Source organism: Juglans microcarpa x Juglans regia, chromosome 5S (assembly GCF_004785595.1).
Source record: "Juglans microcarpa x Juglans regia isolate MS1-56 chromosome 5S, Jm3101_v1.0, whole genome shotgun sequence".
Taxonomy (NCBI): Eukaryota; Viridiplantae; Streptophyta; class Magnoliopsida; order Fagales; family Juglandaceae; genus Juglans; species Juglans microcarpa x Juglans regia.
The window spans coordinates 1,861,358-1,881,246 of record NC_054603.1 but is presented as its reverse complement, the minus strand read 5'-3'; the positions used below and the strand labels follow the sequence as shown (position 1 = coordinate 1,881,246).

General features: G+C 37.7%; 1 protein-coding gene across 5 annotated transcripts; it reads left to right on the top strand.

Annotated features, from left to right (window-relative positions):
- Nucleotides 1-904: 904 nt before the first annotated feature.
- LOC121267781 (rhomboid-like protein 15) lies at nucleotides 905-12,496 on the top strand. Of its 5 annotated transcripts, XM_041171841.1 has the most exons (14): nucleotides 910-1,020; nucleotides 1,476-1,616; nucleotides 2,360-2,525; nucleotides 2,672-2,975; nucleotides 3,319-3,351; nucleotides 3,445-3,533; nucleotides 3,643-3,716; nucleotides 4,681-4,775; nucleotides 4,851-4,920; nucleotides 10,910-11,088; nucleotides 11,483-11,531; nucleotides 11,643-11,699; nucleotides 11,901-11,975; nucleotides 12,074-12,496. In XM_041171841.1, exons 1-14 carry the CDS (start codon nucleotides 997-999, stop codon nucleotides 12,077-12,079), a joined length of 1,362 nt encoding a protein of 453 aa, XP_041027775.1. In that variant the 5' UTR covers nucleotides 910-996; the 3' UTR covers nucleotides 12,080-12,496. The 5 variants fall into 5 exon arrangements, with proteins under 5 accessions (XP_041027776.1, XP_041027778.1, XP_041027774.1 ...); XM_041171844.1 differs by lacking the exon at nucleotides 1,476-1,616 and having other exon boundaries at nucleotides 906-1,020; XM_041171840.1 differs by lacking the exon at nucleotides 12,074-12,496 and having other exon boundaries at nucleotides 909-1,020; nucleotides 11,901-11,984.
- Nucleotides 12,497-19,889: the final 7,393 nt, after the last annotated feature.

The following is a 19,889-nucleotide window of genomic DNA, read 5'->3' as shown; positions in this document are numbered from 1 at the left end:
GTCTTTAAGGTCCCGTTTGGTTGTTAAATTCATCTGAGTTCAACTCAGTTCAGTCTAATTTTAAGTTAAGTCTAACATTTAAATATCCAACTCTCAAATTACTAAATTCATTTCAACTCAAAATCTATTTACACGTGAGATTCATAATTTTTTTCAATCCAATACTCCACAATTTTTTTGTAACATTTTATAAATGTATCTAAACTCATCTTAACATTTGAACATATTTAGGGAACGTTTGGATCATTAACTCACATCAATTCATCTCAACTCATTATTACAATTTTTTTAAATTTCAACATAAAATATAATAAATAATTCAATTTTTTCAAATCTTAAAATAATAATAATATTAAAAAATAATATTATAACAATATTTTATTATTTCAACTCAATTCAACTCAGTTCAACATTCAAACGTAGTCTTAAACTTATCTTAGATAGATTTTACAAAATTTACACTATTATCTCAATTCATTACTATTTATAAAAAAATTCAATTCAACTAAGTTCAAAATCTAAAAATACAGTAAATGCTAATTTTTCCAATCTAGCTTTTGTCTCTTCAGAATTTCGACTGTCATTTGCAAGCCCTTCAAGTGAACCAAAAAAAAAAAAAAAAAGGAAAAAACAAAAGCAAGACAGTTGACAACACAACAGACGGATGTTGCAACGTACAAATTGTCGTATCACTAAGCTGCAACTACATGAACATATAAACTGACGTTAATTTTTATGAATATTAGCAGAACTCAAAAAAAAAAGAGAGAACACTCGAGTAAAAATGTAAAATGACGCAGGCATTAGCATGGTACAGCCCGGTTGAACCCGGTTAGTGTGCCACCCTAAACCCGAGCTGTTAGCTCGAACCGGTTTGGGTTTTGGACTTCCAAAAACTCGAGCGCATGTCATTACGTTAAGTTGGCCGGTTCGTCACTCCAAGCAATAATTCTCGATCAAAGAAAGAAAGTCCCAGAGAACGGAAATTCGCAGAAAATGAGGCCAAACATTGTTACCGAGGTAAACTCCGATCCACTACTTCCTTTGCAGCTCCTCTTTTTGGTTCGTAATTTTGGTGATGCATTGTTACTGATGCCCGGGGACCCCTAACTTTAATTTAGCTCCGGTTGGTTGCTGAGAAACACTGGGAAATGTGAAAACAAAATTCTTGAACTTGGCTTCTGTCTTAGAGGACATGGTAAAGCAAAATAACTGTGTTCAAAATCGTGTTAAGCTACCACATTGGACTTAGTGGGGTTGATCTGGTTTTCGGCAACGAAAAAGTAGGAATTATGTATAGGACGTAGATTCTGGTTGTTTTCTTTGGCTTTGTTCTCTGAGTAATTAGAAGAAGAATTAGTGTTTTACTTTCTTTTCCAATCTGAATTGCGCGTGTGTTGGATCGGGTTTGGGATTTCCGAAGTTTAGGCTGTTACTTAAATCTTTTACGTTACAGTTAGGAGTATTTGTGGCAGGTAGTTGCTTCAGGTGATGAAGTTTCTCCAGTACAAAGTTTTAGGCATGGGGGAAATTCGCCTTTCCTGGAGGATTCATCTAAGGATGTACACCTAACTTGTGATTTTAGTGGCATGGGCATGGAAGTGCATAAAATGATGGTTGGTGGGGGAAATTCGCCTTTCCTGGAGGATACATTTAAGGATGTACACCCAACTTGCTTTTGATTTTAGTGGCATGGGCGTGGAAGTGCATAAAAATGATGGTTGGTGATGTTTGGCTCTGTTCCAAGTAATTACAATTTTTTACCCTCCTTTTAATTGGGTCTACACGATTAGTAAATAATCTGTTAAATTGATATGTAATGTCAGGGAAACTGGCATAAAGATAGAATAAAGTGGAAATAGGTATTTGCTGTTTCCTTCTGTTGTTGGTGTGTTCCATAAAATTACTTGTTCCTGGAAAGAAGACATCCATGTTTTGATATAACTACTTTTGGCTTTTGATCGAAGTCGTTTCCTGAATTTTTATTGTATTGAGGTATATACTATATAGAAGATACAAATCAAAGTAGGAAACAGAACGGTGAGGGCAAGCAGCTTTCATTTTTTTTTTTAAATATGTTAGGGGACTAGAACTTAAAAAGCATAAGTATCCTCCGTGCACCTTGAAATTTTGCTGAAAAGCTTGGTCATCATTTTGACTCCTCATTCTAATGGGATATATGTGGTGCTTATCATCCTTCCTTTTTTTCCCCATCCGAAACAAAGGGTTGTCCCTCAGTACTGAGAATGCCATTGTCTCATCAGATTTGAATGGATAGGAAGTTTACTATTCAGAATATAATTCTTTCTTTTACTCTTGAGCTGTTGGATTCTCATTGGTTTTGTGTTGTTGTGTACAGGCAGGACTGCCTACTAGGTTGGGGCAATGGTGGGATGGCATTCCATTCCTTACTTCTGCTGTGGTGGTTGTTTGTGGGATTATATACTTGGTCTGTCTCTTAGTTGGATATGACTCCTTTTTTGAAATATGCTTCTTGCCCTCTGCAGTTCTATCACGTTTCCAAGGTACACCCTTGCATATTGGATATGACTCTTTTGCAACCTATGAATCTTTTCTTTCTTATATGTATCTTTCATGGTTTATCTCATGTCTTCAGAATGTAGATTGTTTCTGTCTTATCAATTGACCTTACTCTTTTTGTTTCTTTCAGTTTACAGGATTTATACCTCCATCTTTTTTCATGGTTCACTGCTTCATGTTCTGTTCAACATGTTGGCGTTGATTCCTTTGGGTTCAGAATTGGAGAGAATCATGGGATCTGTCCGCTTCTTGTACATGATAATTCTATTGGCTACAAGCAATGCTATCTTTCATCTTCTCATTGCACTAGTGGTGGCACATAATCCTTTTTACCCTCATCTATTTCTTATGAATCAGTGCTCAATAGGCTTCTCAGGGATTATATTTTCTACGATTGTGATTGAAACGAGGTTGAGTGGAATCCAATCTAGGAGGTTGGTCAGTATGATGATTAGTTTTACAACATATGACATGGCTATTATTATTTTTTCAATAATTACATAATATAGAGTGGAATCCAATCTAGGAGGTTGGTCAGTATGATGATTAGTTTTACAACATATGACATGGCTATTATTATTTTTTCAATAATTACATAATATAATCTTGGAGAACTAAATTTTCGAATGCATTCAAAATTTTACACTCATGATAGTGCGTATGCCTGAGTCCTGTTGGCTCAACATTATTATCATCCAGAAGAAATTGCATAGTTTCTTTTAATTTCACCCACCTATGGGGTCTTCTGATTTTTAACTGTTTGCTTTCATTTTACAGTGTCTTCGGACTCTTTAATGTGTCTGCCAAATGGTAAGTGCTTATCTGATGTCTATTATCTTCTTTATATTGTTCTTATATAATTTATTGAAAATAAGATGTGATTATTTGAATTATATGTTCCAGGTATGCGTTGATCTTGCTGATTGTGCTGCAGCTTATGACAAATGTCTCATTAGTGGGCCACCTATGTGGCATTTTGTCTGGATTTGCATGTGAGTTCCCTCCATGTTTGATACATCTCTCTCCTACTAATAGCGCCATCTTATTCCACCATATTTTGTAAGGAACTTAGTTAAAATTTATAATTTTGTTTAATTTTAGATACTTATGGCTTATTCAACTTCTTGATGCCTGGAACATCATTTTATTCTACCATCGAGTCCTCCTCTTGGCTTGTAAGTATCATAACTATACTGCTTTCGATACAGCAACACTATTTGGAAAAGTGTCAAAATTTGCTTCTTTCCTTGAAGTTGTGTTAAGTGAGTTTGAGCAGCTGTCAAAGGACATGTACCTTTTAGAGGGGACAGGGGGTGGATGATAAGCCTACATCAGTTATCTTCCTCCCATCAAGCTTGGATTTATCTTTCAATTCACCTCTGCATTTTGTCCACCCGACTTGTCCTTACCTATTGCTAATATGAGGTCTCTAGATTTCAGAGTCCTATAATGTAACGTTGTTTGACAGCCAGCATTGCTGATTTCGAGGACTACCTCCCCTCACTCCCACCAGAGTAGAGGGAAAATGTGGTTTTGAACCACTAGAGCTAGGAGTCCATTACCTTACTAGAGAAACAGGCAGTGGCTCTTGGCTGAGTTATGTGCCAGGTAACTAAGGAAAGGATATTCAGGTTCTATTTAAGCCAGCTACCAACTTTAGCTCATTGACAATTGCCAAGATTGCAAGATCAGGGGCTTATAGCCTTAAGTTCAAAAGCAGGTTATCTTTAAAAAAAGTGTAGGGGGAGAAGGATGCTTCTACTTCCGTACGAACTATAAATCGGGGTGCATTTACTCAGGTGCAAGAGTGGAGCTCGACAGGATCCTAGCCCTGAAAGGCAAGTAAACTGCATTCTTCCTCAAGTAGGAGTGAGGGGATCAATCTCTGTCAAGCTCCACTCTCCCCATTTCTTTTCATATTTTATGGGTTTTTTGTATGGCTTTTATGTCAAGTTTGAAGTCCCGACATTCACATGATTGGCATCTCTGTTAGCCCAACAATGCTATATTGTTTTCATCCTGCACCTTGGTTTGTTTTCCTTTTGTGCTTGTTCATGTCATTATCCCTGTAGTAACCTTAAAGGCGGCATGCTATATATGGTGCCATTGGGATATGATCTTTCCTAATATGATTTTCAGTCATCTTGCGTGAGATGGCCTAAATTTATCTTGTGCACTGGCGAGAATTCAGCGGGTGTCATCCCTACATATTCAAGCCAAAATACGGCTTCTAGGTATGTTATGCTTTCACAGCCATTTATTATTGACACTCTGACTAGAATCATAACTTGATATTATTTCTTAAGCAGTGGATTATTTTCTGGAAATATTTGGAGAAATTTGTTGTCATGGATGCCACAAAGGGAATCATCTGCTCAGGTATTGAGTGAACCACCTTTGCAGGATCTTTTAAAGTGTTCAAGAAGTTTTTACACATGCTATGGGCCATAGCTTTAGATTTTAATGGCCTGACTTTTCATGACTTTCTAGTTTCTAATACTGTGACCTAGATAGGCCTTATCTCTTGTATATCATCATATGTACTTAGGCTTTGCCTATTCTTTCTTAATAACATTATCTTTACTAATAAAAAAAAAAGTTTTTACACATTCCTCTTTCATGACGTAAATGGTTGTTCACTTATTTTGCAAGTCTCAGATCTGGCAAATCGATAGCAGACCTCATCTTTAAAGGAGCATACTCTTGGTCTGATTTTTCCCTAGTGTGGCTTGTCAATATTGGTCTGAATGCCTCTTCCATTGGGTTTCTTTCATTATTTATAGGAAAGAGTTACAACTTGCTAGATATTTCTTCTACTGATTTCTCTGTGACACGTTAAGTCTATTTATAGTTAGCCTAATTCTCTGCTATACAATCTAAATATAGAAAGTCCTAAATTATATACATAACATCCCCCCTCAAATTGATGCTAGTGGATCAGAAAGCATCAATTTGTCAACCAAGAACTGATGTCGGTGCCGAGAAAGAACTTTAGTGAATATGTCTACAGTTTGATGTTCAGTGAAAATGTGAGGGAGAGTAATCACATGTTTGTCAAATGATTCACGTATGGAATGACAATTGACTTCAATATGTTTCGTACGCTCATGGAAGACAGGATTAGCGGTGATCTGAATAGCACTGGTATTATCAGCATGAAGAGGAATGGGATGCATTTGAGGAAAACCAAGTTCAGTTAATAACCCACGAAGCCATGTGATCTCAGAGCATGCGGAAGACATAGCACGATACTCAGACTCAGTAGAGGACTTGGAAACTCTATCTTGCTTCTTACTCTTCCAAGAAATGAGTGCATTACCTAAGAAAATGCACCAGCTGGTAACGGAGCGATGAGTATCCGCACATCCGGCCCAATCAACATCACTATACCCCACCAACTGTAAGGAAGATTCTTTATGAAAGAACAACCCCCGTGTAGAGGTGCCCTTCAGATATCGGAGAATGCGGCGGGCAGCAGCTAAATGAAGATGTCAGGGAGCCTACATAAATTGACTGACTTGCTGCACATCAAAAGAAATGTCAGGGCGAGTAATCGTCAAGTAGTTCAAACTCCCAACAAGCTGCCGATACAAGGATGGATCTGATAGAAGCTCTCCTTCCTGACGAAGCTTAAGATTTACCTCAAATGGAGTAAAAACAGAGTTACCCGATTGGAGACCACCCAAAGAAATAACGTCCTGTGTGTATTTGTGCTGGTGTAAGAACGTACCAGTTGGAGTAAGCTGCACCTCAAGGCCAAGAAAGTATTGCAGGGGACCAAGATCTTTCATGTGAAAGGAGGCCTTGAGATGATGTTGTAATTGCTTAATTAACTTAGTATCTGAGCCTGTAATCACAATGTCATCGACATATATGAGAAGCGATACAATTCCTGCAGAAGTCTTGCGAAGAAAAAGAGAGGAATCAAACTGACTTTGAGTAAAATGAAAAGCAAGAAGGTTAGAGCGAAATTTGTCAAACCATGCACGCGGAGCTTGTTTCAGTCCATACAAGGATCGGCGTAGCTGACAAACCTCTGAGGAAGGTGTAGCAAACATGCCGGGAGGTGGGGACATATAGATTTCTTCCTTCAAATCCCCATGTAGAAAAGCATTCTTCACATCCATCTGCCGAAGAGACCACCCTTGCGACGCAGCAAGTGCCAAGATAGTCCGCACAGTAGTCATTTTGGCAATAGGTGCAAATGTCTCTTCATAATCAATACCATACTCCTGTCGGTCCCCAAGAACCACGAGACGGGCCTTATATCTATCCAGTGAGCCATCAGCTCGAAACTTGACTGAGTACACCCATTTACAACCAATAGGTTTGACATCAGAGGGACAAATTACAAGGTCCCAAGTGTGATTGTCTTGAAGAGCTTGGATTTCCTCTTGCATAGTCTACTGCCAACACACTTGGGTGGATGCCTGGGTATAAGAGTGAGGAACAGAAATAGTGTCGAGAGTGGCAGTAAGCGAGATGTGAGGAAAACTATACCTATCCGGTGGATGTGTAACCCGGGTGGAGTGTCGAGGTATAGGAACCGCAGAATCAGATGATGGATCAGTGTCTGGAAGGGGCGTTGAAGAAGGGGGAAGACGTCTACGATACACCATACCTGGTTGAAAATGCTTAATAGAAGAAGACATATCATCAAAAGCGGGAAGAAGAGTAATAGGAGGATTAGAAATAACCTGAGACTGAAAGAAATATTGATTTTCAAAGAAAATCACATTCCGTGAGATTCGGGATTTATTTGCATGAGCATCATAACAAACAAATCCTTTCTGAGTAGGACTATATCCCATAAAGGCACATATGACAGACTGTGCAGCAAGCTTGTGACACTCAACAGGTGGCAGATGAACAAAACAAACACATCCAAAGGTATGAAAGGATTGATACTTAGGAGATATGCCAAACAGTCAAAAATAGGGAGAATCATAATCTAGAGTAGCAGTAGGCAAACGATTGATCAAATAGACAGCAGTAAATAAAGCTTCTACCCAGAACTTAGAAGGTACAGAAGAGTCAATCAACAAAGTACGGAGACATCTAAGAGATGACGATTCTTACGCTCAGCGACTCTATTTTGTTGCTGAAGAAATGTTTGAAAAGAATGAGACATGTACTCCCCCCTAAGTTGGAGCATAAAGTTTTGATACAAGTACTGAACTGTGTCTCAACAAGCGCAACAAATTTTTGAAAGACAGAAAACACGTCAGCTTTAGAACGAAGAAAATATATCCAGGTAAATCAACTATAATCATCGATAAACGTCACAAAATAACGATACTGACCATGAGAAATAACAGGACTCACACCCCAAACGTCAGTATGCACGATCTCAAAATAGTTAGAAGCACGACTACCATGCATAGGAAAATGTAAAGTTTTACTTTTACCAAGACAACAAGTAGCACAATCAAAAGATACAGGAGAAGAAGAAAATGAATCTTTATTGCCCAAAAAATCATATTTCATAAGATAAGTCAAGACAACAGAATTAGGATGACCTAATTTCTTATGCCAGACTTCATTAGTATTGGCAGTAGCCATACAAGCAAGAGAAACAACATTAGGAATAGAAAACTGTAAGGAAAATAAACATCCTATTTTAGCCCCCTTCAGGATCGCTGTCCCTGACACCTGATCCTGCACAAGACAACCACCATGTGAAAAGTGAACATCACAATTATCATCTACCAATTGTCCAACAGAAATCAAATTGGTAGACAATCCAGGAGAGACAAAAACATTGCGAAATGAAGAGCCCAAATTACCAACAGCAGTAATAGGAAGAGTACTGCCATCAGCAATCTGAATATTTTGCGTGCCTCTATACTTACGAACACCATGGAGACTCGTCGTATTACTAGTCATATGATTAGAAGCGCCCGAATCAACAATCCAAGAAGTTGAGTTAGTACCCGTACCTTGCAGGCCTAAGGCCGTAAAAGCAGATACAATCATCTGTTGGAGTATTGTTGGTGTGAGAACAAATGAATCAGAGCTTACAGTAGGCGGTGCAGAAGATGAAGAAGAAGACTATACAGCAGCCTGAAAAGCTTGGGATTGGCGATTCTGAGGCCGTACTCGACAATCTTTGATGAGATGGCCCTCTTTCTTGCAGTAGTTGCAAACTTTCTTAGGACAGTTGCGAGCGATATGACCAAATTCCTTGCAACTGAAACATTGCAACTTGTTCCTCCCTCTCCCTTGTGCTGCATAGGCTACATTCACAGTCTCAGAAAAGACCTTCTCAAAAGTCATACCCATCTGAGTGGATAACCGTTGTTCTTCACGAAACAAATCTCCCAAACAAATATCCAAAGAAGGAATCGGACTACGGTTCAACAAACCAGCTCGAACGGACTCAAATTCGGGTCGAAGCTTCATTAAAAACTGATCGCGTTGACTCTCAACATGAACTGCTTGAAGAGCCGCGAGTGCTGTAGTGGGAACCTTAGCATGAACAATGGCAGAATACTCGCACCAAATGTTAATAAAACCATAATAAAATTGTGCGATAGGTAAATTGCCTTGACTATAATTACTAATTTCCAATTCTAATTGGAACTTCCGAGCACTATGATCTTGGTGGTGAATGCGGTGAAGATAATCCCACATAGCCTGAGCTGTAGTAAAACATCGAAGATTGGTCACAAGGTGAGACTCAATCGTCCCCAATAGCCAAGAGATTACCTTGGCATCCTTGACCTCCCATTGAGCAAATTCTTTTTCATCGGTGGGAATTTTAACAGAATTATCAATATGATTTGATAATTCTTTTCCTTTCAAAAACATCTTAAACTGAAATTTCCATGTAGAAAAATTCTTTCCAGTAAAGCGAACAATAGTATTTTCAATAGACATGATGAAAAGCACTTATATGCTCAAGTAGTCAATCAAATAAGCGGCAAGCCTAACTTAAATTAGGACCAAAATAAGCCAAAACTGATAAAGGCCCAAAGTCACGGTAATAAGTCTACTCCCAAAATAAAAAGGCCCGCCCAAACAATTTAAATTCCCACGTATAGAAAGCAGAAAATTTCCCAACCCAAAATCACGAAACAAGGAACCGAAGGAAAGCAAGTACTCACCCAGAAACTTTCGATACTCACCAAAGGAGACACCCGCAATCTGCCACAAAAATGGCCGACTGCCCCACTGCTGCGCAACCACCACGAGAAGGCACCAAAGGAGCCCGCAAGGCAAAACAGTGTTCGCAACACCCAAAATAACTCCGACAGCCACCAAATACTCGAGCCCACAAGTGAAAACACCACAGACAACTCCGACTCCCAACCAAGAATACCAAAAAACAAGAGAAACTTGCAGAAACAACAAGGGAAAAAAAAAATTCCTCCTGTCGCAACACGCCAACACTCAAGGATTAAGATCACAGAGATGAATATCAGAGTAGGGGCTCTGATACCATGTCAATATTGGTCTGAATACCTCTTCCATTAGGTTTCTTTCATTATTTATAGGAAAGAGTTACAACTTGCTAGATATTTCTTCTACTGATTTCTCTGTGACACGTTAAGTGTCTATACACGTTAAGTCTATTTATAGTTAGCCTAATTCTCTGCTATACAATCTAAATATAGAAAGACCTAAATTATATACATAACATTCAGGAACGTATTTTATTGTTAAGATAGAGTGATCTCCTTCTATTTCATAAGTTCACTTATTCAATAATTAGGGGTTGGCTCAAGTGGTAAAGGCCTTGGTTTTGGTGGTATGCTCCTTCAAGGTCCAGGATTTGAATCCCACTGGGTGCAAACAATATCTAGGGGCCATCGGACTAAGGGATTTTTCCCTTGAATTACCCAAGGTGCACTTGCAGGAAACTCCTTGCCGAGGGCCTGTGCACCCCAGGGATTAGTCGGGACGTTGTTTCCGGATACCCGGTGCCAATAAAAAAAAAAAAAAAAAAAAAAAAAAAAAAAAAAAAAAAAAAAAAAAAAAAAACTTATTCAATAATTAGGGATTTTATAGGTTGGGATATTTTTGGAGAGAATTTTGTGGTTATCATTCACATCAACTCTACCTGTGGTAGCAGAGATCTGGAGAAAATGGTCAAATTTCTGGTTTCCCCAAGTTCACTTCACTATGGCTAAAGGCCAAATAATTTGTGGAAAATAAGATAGAGTGACAGTTGAGCCCAAAAGAAATTGGGCACCGCTGAATGCTGATCAAAGTTTTGTCCTTCTGTTAGTTTAAGCCAACAAATTTCTTTTCTTTACTTTTTGTATTGTTGTCTATTTATTTCATCTTTGAATCCTCTACCCTGAATCATCATAACAAAGTAATGAAAATTTATAGATTTAATATGCTCTTTTTTTATTACATGCAGTCTACTGAAGACAGTCAAAGATTTATGGGGAGGGGGACACTTGGATCTGGGCAAAGTCGAATAGTTTCTGCTGATAATTCAGATTCAAACCTACAGGCCAGACTCTTGGATAACAGCAACCTAAATCATCCATTAGATGTGGCAACAACTGGAACAGGACAACAATTATCTGATGGGAGGTACTAGAAAAATACTTCCATGCATGCTTAATGATCTAATTGGCTCTACGAGGATTATCGTGATGCTGGTCTGGAATGATGTGGTACTTGGTTTTTAATCATTGGTGGAACGTGTTTAGTTTTCTTGACTTCAAAACCTTACGAAGTAGATGACACCCCCCCCCCCCCCCCCCCCCCCCCCCCAAAAAAAAAAGAAAAAGAAAAGTGTGGTTAGACAATAAACAGTTCATGTTGAGGTCCACTATTTTTAGTACAAACTTCAACAGTTCATGTTTGGCTAGGGCTATGGTGGTGCTGGATTAAGAAGAACAAGTAATCAAAGGGTGTGAACATATGCATTCTTTGCATCTTTGTGGCCTGATGTTCATCCCTTTTTTGTTCTTGGGAATTTTAGGCAGCAAGCAGCAGATAATGCAGCAGCTGGAGTCCCCGCACGTCATCAGGTCTATTTAGTAATTTTATGTGTTTGAATTTTTTTTTTTTTTTTTTTTAACACCTGTTCTGATTCATCTGCTTTGGCTATCCCTCTTGGTTCACTTGGCAATTGGACACAGGGTTCAGTGGCTTCTGATGAAGAAATCCTAAAACTTGTATCAATGGGCTTTGAGAAGGTAAAGTTCACCCTACTTGTTAATTATCCATATGCTGCTTATCCTTTCACGGTTCGCCTATTTCAGTTTATTTTAATGTTAATACTTTGTCTCTTTTTTGTCAGTCTTTGATTATTTTGCAGTATATGGGATTTTTTGTAACCTACAAAATTAGTGGAAAACATTGCTAAAATCATATGATTAATTTTTGGTCTGTTTCAGACACAGGTAGAAGTTGCACTAGCAGCTGCTGATGGGGATCTGAATGTGGCAGTGGAAATTCTCATGAATCAACAGGTTTGTTAGTTTGTAAATGAGACTTGACCATCTGGGGGCATTTGGTGGTTATTCTTGCCTCTTATAATTTTGGGGGTCCCTTGTTCTTTTGGCTGCAGGGATAAGATGCAAAAGGAGCTTTGATTTATCATTTAAATATACCATGAGCTCAGTTCTGTTTACCTGCTTGCCTGCTTCTATCATGATCTTGGATTTTGTTTTCTGAATACCTTCCAATGGTCATTTAAAAAGGATGAGGCCGATTAGGGAAAGATCCAAGCGGTGGCAAATATACTAATTTTTGATAAACAAGGGAAGAAGAAGAACAAAGTCGACGAGGTTGGTGAACATTCAGAGTCAATTTAAAAAGTGTATCTTTAATTTGCCTTCTAACTCATCGAAAGTTCTCTCTCCTTAGAAACTTCCATAATCCAAGCAATGACCAACCCTTACCTGTATTTATAGTTTTGTTATCGTACCAATTGACCATATATTGCAAATGGACTCGGTTGCTTGCCACTTCGAAGCTCGGGCTTAACATCCAGTGCCTTGATCTGAACAGATTTGCCTACAGTAGATGTTGCATACAATGCTGTGTAAGAGATACAGAAATTATATATTAAGAGACAACCCCTCACTAACTTGACTCAATTTTTATTCCGTATGTGAAAGGCAAAGCCAATCCATTTTTTATTGGAATCTTGACAAATTTACAAGAGAATACAATCAAACTAAAAGCAAAGAAAAAACAATTAATAGGCACGAGGAAAAGCAGTTGCATGCACCGGGCCCAGCCAGGAAGTCGTCATGTGATGGTCGAATGGCTGGCTGAACATGAACCCAGGAGTACCTTCCATGCCCTTTTCAACCAGCCTCGTCTCGGATGGAAGGCCGTGTAGTGATGAAGATTGGCCTTTACTTAGGTGCAGCGAAATTACATGGCGGCACTTGTCGTCCATGCACGAACGAGCAAATGATTAGGAAACAAGTTGATCTGCCTTGATTTTGGAACGGCCTTTGAGTTCAACAGATTTGACAAAATAACTGAGGATATTTTTATAAATGATAATATTTATATAAATTATTTTATCAAAATATTTCTCATTTAAAATATAATTACGTAAAAAATTATAAAAAAATTGTATATCTGTTATTTTCTATAAATAATTTATTTGGTAATTAAGGCTTCTTTTAGATCCATAACTCCTCTCAACTCATCTCAACTCATCATTACAACTTTTTTAAATTTCAACACAAAATATAATAAACAATTCAACTTTTTCAAATCTCAAAACAATAATAATAATAATAAATAATATTCTAATAATATTTTATCAACTCAACTCAACTCAACTCAACTCACTTCAACATCCAAACGCACTCTAAAAGTTTCAATAATTTGATCAGCACGTGAAAGTCATAATAATACAAAGTGAAAATTGCTCGATCGGAGCATTTCTTGGACGTTTTGATTTGAACTAAAATAGTAATTAATTACTTTTTTTTTTAACAAAAAATGGTAAGTAGTGCGCTGCTAGGAAAGCACACCAGTGTACATGCACGTGACCCCTTGTGGCTGCCACGTCATGTAACTGTATGTCACTAAATCCAAATTGACTACGTGTCCCCCTCCCACTGGTCCTTGACCATAAATCCCACAATTGTATCGGACACAAACTCACCACGCGCCATCGCTTTCGTTCCCCCCCGGGTCCCAATACCCTCATACTTGTACGAAACAAAAATGTTATTTGCACTCGAGAGGGGTACCCGCCGCGTATACGTGATTCCACGTCAGCTTATTGAAACGATGTGTATCACACAATCGTTTCTTCTCCTTGGTTCTTGAAACACGAGCTATCTTCTCGGTTCCTGAAACCCAGCACCTCATGACTTCGCACCATCGTTTCGAAGAAACTCAAAACCCAGCAACCTGCATGGCCATGGAACCTTGCACGAAACATAGCAACCTTCCCAAGCAACCTGTAAAGACGATTCACGCAAGGAGGTCATCTTTTTCACCACAAACAAGCTGTCCCACCAACGTGCAGGAAGACGAAACACGAAAGGAGGTACTGGATTTTTGTCATCTTCTTGTTCGCATGCCTTAAATCGAATCTCCCATTGGTATTGTTTCTTCAACCCACGATTTCGATGTTCCCAAATTAACCAAATCGGTATATACACATTTCGAATAGCTGGAAACCCTAACACTAACCCTAACCCTAACCCTAATGGGAGATTTCGAAATTCGTTTAAATTCGAAATAGCACTTGATTTAGATCCAAAATTGGACCTGGTTTCGAAATTCTTTTGATATTCGAAACCCTGACCCTAATCTAATCGGTATATTCTCTTTTTTTTTTTTGTTCTTGATTGTTCTTTTTCCTTTTTGTTTCTTCTTCTCCCTTCAGTTTGAGTAGCAGTTGCAATGATTTGAAGTTTAAAATTTTGTTTTATTTTGATGTTTGACTTGGCCAAGGAAAAGATTCACACTGATATAGCAACTCTTCTGCTCGTTCCTCTTTGTTTTGCTTTACGAAATTGTTATGATCTTCCTTGTAAATCTCTGTAAATCTACTCAATCTGCTGTGATGTAATAAGGATAAGCTGCGGAATGTAATAAACTGCTTCCAGAGAAATTAAAAGACACAGGACAAGTGTTTGATAAAGGGTCTCGTAGACTCATCACTCCCTTGAAAGTATATTGTTCACTTGAAAACAAAAAGGAACCCATTAGGAACACTCCCTTAAAAATACTCAACGCCATCTCAAATATTAAACATTGTTTCAATCTTCTTTCAGTATTATTTTCAAAATTGCTCTTTTAGATTCCATTGGGATCTTCATGCTGGCTTGTAACCAGCCATATCTGACTACATTAGTGTGCTGTATTGGATTTAAGAATATGTTATCATCCACCACAAACTCTTCTTCATCTTTTGGTAAACGAAGTCTGGGTCAACCATTATACTTCTGCAAAGTTGAAGCCCAACTGAGATATTCATCTACAACAAGAAATCCAAGACGACCCTTCTTTGGGTGTCCTAACTACAACACAAAGGTAACTACATTCATGTTTAATAGAATTTTTAATATTATGTGCATCTAACATGTTTCCAAAATATGTTTAAAATTATTAGAGATTACTATATTGTAAGTATTTCAAGTGGGTGGAGGGGGATCAATACAGAAAGTCCAATCTTCGAGAAACTCACAATGAACTGTTAAGAACCAAGCTAGAGTTGGAGAAGATACTCGATGATATCGATAAGAGCAAGATTGATCTCCGTAAGAGAGCGGGATGAGATCGAGATGAGAGAGATGGTGCTATCCAATAGAAATGAGGAGGTTGTGAAAAATGAGTTGGCGCTTGTTATACGCGAAGCTAAAATAAGACGTTCACGCACACTACTCCAGGTGTATTGGGTTTTTTGCATTTGTTGTAGCATGTTACTTTTCTTACCTATAAGTGACTTAGAATTAGTGTTAGAAGTTAGTTGCTATGTGTATCTAAGTTATTTATATGTTGGTGAACTGCATGTAGTAACTTAGGTTGCGTTTGGATGTTGAGATGAGTTGAGTTTTTTATGAATAGTAGTGAGTTGAGATTGTTGAATGAGTTTGGTGGGGTCCACTTAAGATGAGTTTAAAATGTGTTTAGATATTAAGATGAGTTTAGATATATTTATAAAAAGTTGTAAAATAAATGGGTCCCACCATTATTCGGCTATTGTTCGCCTGACAGTAAAAATATAAATTTTTTTCTCTTCCGGCATCAAACACAGCAATTGAGAGAGAGAGTCAATGGGTCAATGGGTCCTACAAATTAAAGAGAAATAGAGAGAGTGTCAGGCAAATAAAGAGAAAAAAAAGAGAGAAATAGAGAGAGAGTGTCAGTGGGTCCCACAAATTAAAGAGAAAGAGAGAGGGTGTCAGTGGGTCCCATTACTTTTTGAGAGGAAAGAGAAGTGAAGAGAGATTTCGGTTACTTTTTGGAGAGAAATGAATGTGGGTCCCATGAAATCTGAAATGAAAGTAGCTTAAAATAAAGACTTTGTATGTTTGGATGTCAGAGGTAGTCTAAAAATGAACTCATCTGAGATGAGTTCATCATCCAAACAAAGCCTTAGTCTGATTGTGTAGCTTTGAATTGCATATATATTGACAAGCAGTCATGATGATCGCATCTACTCCGTTGCTTTATTGTTCCACTTTTTTGTCCAAAATGGCCAACATATCTGTCATATGCATAAGTAGCGACCTTATTCACGCACCCCACGAGCGAAATACATATTTTCTAATCATCAAATGCTAACAAAACAAGCTCATGCGTAGGAAGATTTGTTAGGTGAGTGAAAATTTTGGGTTGAGTTATGAAAGAAGTACAAAAACTAAAATAATATCATGTGGGTTGGGACTTGGGAGTAGTAAGGTTCGGATGATCTATAAAATCCACTAAACAAGGGACAGCAATCCTACCAAATAACAATGACAACCATACTCATACAGATCACATGAAAAAATACTTAACAGTTGGTCTACATTAACCAACAAGCTGCTTCCAAAACTGTTTCCATGCCTTCCAAGCAACCTTTCTAACTCAACCACCTTATTTGGCATCATGAATTGAGCCTTAAATACAGTGAATAAAAAGGACCACAATTCTCACACAATTTGCATCTTTGTATTATTCCAACCAATATATGATCCTTATAGGCTGAACTCGCGCACATCCGAGATGCTACTTTTATCTTGCATCTAAGAGAACCACTAACCTCCAGAACACCTTCTACATATTCATATATATATATATATATATCTATATATATGCTAAGTGATGTAAATCATATACCAATATTAAAAAAAAAAAAAAAAAAACCCACATGCATAAAACATTAGTAAATCACAATAAAAAGCTATCATTACTGTAAGAGACCCTTTCTAATAACATCCAAATTCATAACATCTCAAATGTTATGTTCATGCTCATTCCTGAAAGAGAAACTATCATAACATCCAAAATAATGTAGTCATTTGTTCGAAATACATAAAAACTCAAATCTGGCACCCATAAATAATTTGTTCCAAATACATTTAATACACATAAATACCCTAAATATCAAAATTAAACTATCTCATTGTGCCAGTTGTGGCACTCATCGAACCCAAGTTGCACTAGTGAGAGCTCATCCATCCCAAGTTGCACCAGTTGTGATTGTTCCAATCCAAATTGCATCTGTAACGGATAATAGTAATTTTAGATTGTGTTATCGATATTACTAGAAAAATATGTACTTATTTAAAATTTATTACATTTTGTGAAGTGGCAAATAAATTCCTACAAGTCGCAACGGCTGGTGTATCTCCTCCATCTCGCTAATAATCAAATAACATAAAACAAAACACATTTGTCAATCTCGGCAATATAATCATAAAACACAAATGCAGGCTGGACTAAGGTTTCAACTTAATAACCTACATATTTTTATTTTATCTAAATAAAACTATGCACCCTATGGGTTTTGCACCCACGACCTTAGCCCCCATCTCATTCATATCTCATTGTGACAACCAATTCTAAGCCTATTAACTTTGACCATTGAACTTTTAATAAGCAAATAAGTACTCAAATAACCCACATGATTCTTGACCAACATTAAGCAAATGAATTCAATTTCCAGTGCATATATAGGAGCTCAAAATAAGCAAAACTCCACATAATCAAATAACACAAAAAAGTCCACCTATTTGCTCTTTCTCTTTACTGGTGTTTTCTTCGTCTTCGCTTTAACTTTTCGCATGCATTTCTCCATCCCCAATGCTCTCCTCAACTGTGGGGGTCTGTCTTTCCCTCTCGCAGCTAGTGAACTGAGTACCTTTTTTGAATTACCACATATAGTCGTGTCCTTTGTCGTACAACCAACATTGGAATCCGTGATAGTCATTGATGGGAGTTATTGGTTGTCATCATATAGGTCAATCATTGCAAATAATTTATGTGTTGCATCCTCAGTATGCTTTTCTGAACTCGCTACAAAAGTAATCATCTTATGACAAATATTCAATAAACTTGAATATCGATTAGCATCTGCCCATTGATCCTCAATGTCGAAGCTGCTATGGATTAACGTGTATCTCCTTTTAATGTCTTTTTTCCATCGCTCTAAAATATATCTATCTAGCACAAATTTAACCTCGTTACATTTGAATACAGCCAAAATGTGCCTACACAATATCTCTTTCATCTGAAATAACCCACATGAACACTTTGCAACTGTATCTATCTCACTAAAGTCCACATAGTATGTAACCGGTTTAGTGAACTCTTCTACACAAACTTCATCATTTATGCGATAAGTCTTTACTCCATCATCATTCTTAAGTAACTTGGGATCCATATCAATAATACCGGTAATTTGCTGTTGAACTTCCATGAATTTAATATTCGTGTACAAATCTTGAAATCTTTTTTCAACTGGTGATCTAGATATACATGAAATTGTGACACTAAATGAGTGGAAGTCTACCGCGATTTCATTCTCAATTTTCTTTTTCAAAGCTCTATCAACCTAATCGATAAACTCTTTCAAGTTTGTCTTAGCATGGACATAACCGTCAAAAAAGGGATTCATGCTCTCGCTCTGTTGAGTTGTACTCATTCCAGCCCAAAATAAGTCTTTCAAGAATGCAGTAACCAATGCTCACGCTCGGCATATAAACTTTGCAGCCAGACATTCTCTTGCAAGTTGTACGTGGTGATTAGTTGATCCCAACTCTGTTCAAACTCATCAACATTTTGGCTGTCATACACACATTTCATCAATCCCGTTTTCATTCCATTTTTGTACGAAGCATGGGAGTTAAGCTTTTCAGAAACTTTCTTCAATATATGCCACAAACAAAATCGATGTCAGCTTTCTGGAAATACAATGGCAATATCATTTTTCATCGCCCTGTCCTAATATGTGATAATAGCTCTTAGAGCTACACCATCCATACACTGCAACCATGTCTGGAATAATCAGACAAACGTCTCCGTATTCTCACTGGATATCAATCATGCACCCAACAGAATGGACTGGCCGTGGTGGTTTATACCAACAAATGGTCCAAAGAACATCCCATATCTATTCGTCAGATATGTGGTGTCAAATGTGACCACATCACCGAAATACTAATATGCTGCCCTACCACGGGGGTTTGCCCAAAATACATTTTTTAACCTCCCGTCATCATCTAAATCCATCAATGCAAAGAACCCGGAGTTTTTGTACTGCATCCTTAAGAAATACTCTCGAAGCGCTCCAACCCACCTTTCCCAAGCATCAGATGTCTTGTCTTGTCGATGTAATTTCGACAATCATTTTCCAAAAAACGAAAGGTTCTCAAATCCACCCGCACCAACAACAAGAGATCTGAAACTCTTATTCATCCGGACGCCAGCCAAATCGTTTGTATCTAAGACTCTTTTTACGAAGTCATTAACTTCTATATTACATCGAAAGAAATGAGATTTAGTTGGACTGAGGTCGTGGTTATGGATATTATGAACTGTTGTCAGCCTAAACTTTCCGTCAACTTTTAAAACATTAATCTTTGCCTTACATTCTATTTTTCCTGTCAGTCGCAGTTTGGCAACATTCAACGTCCTATTACAGGCCTTTCTACCACGGGCACAACCAAGGGTGGCATATCTAATATTGTCATCATTTCCCTTCTCAGTTCTTCTTGTCATACTCCAAATCCACATTTCTTAGCATACTGCTTATAATAACACATAACTTTTTCAAAATAATTAAATTTCATACCCGACTTTGGCTCCTCAATCGTATTACCACCAACTTCATCCTCTAACTGAGATGTTCCGGCAGTGCCATCCTCAGTTTCAATTGGTGAATCTGATCTATCTTCGTCTCCATCTTCAACTCTAGA

Coding starts and splice junctions, on each gene's coding strand:
- LOC121267781 (XM_041171840.1), top strand. CDS start 997: ATGAGGCCAAACATTGTTACCGAG. Junction 4,776..4,850: donor AGCCAAAATACGGCTTCTAG/GTATGTTATGCT, acceptor TTTCTTAAGCAG/TGGATTATTTTCTGGAAATA. Junction 11,532..11,642: donor GAGTCCCCGCACGTCATCAG/GTCTATTTAGTA, acceptor AATTGGACACAG/GGTTCAGTGGCTTCTGATGA.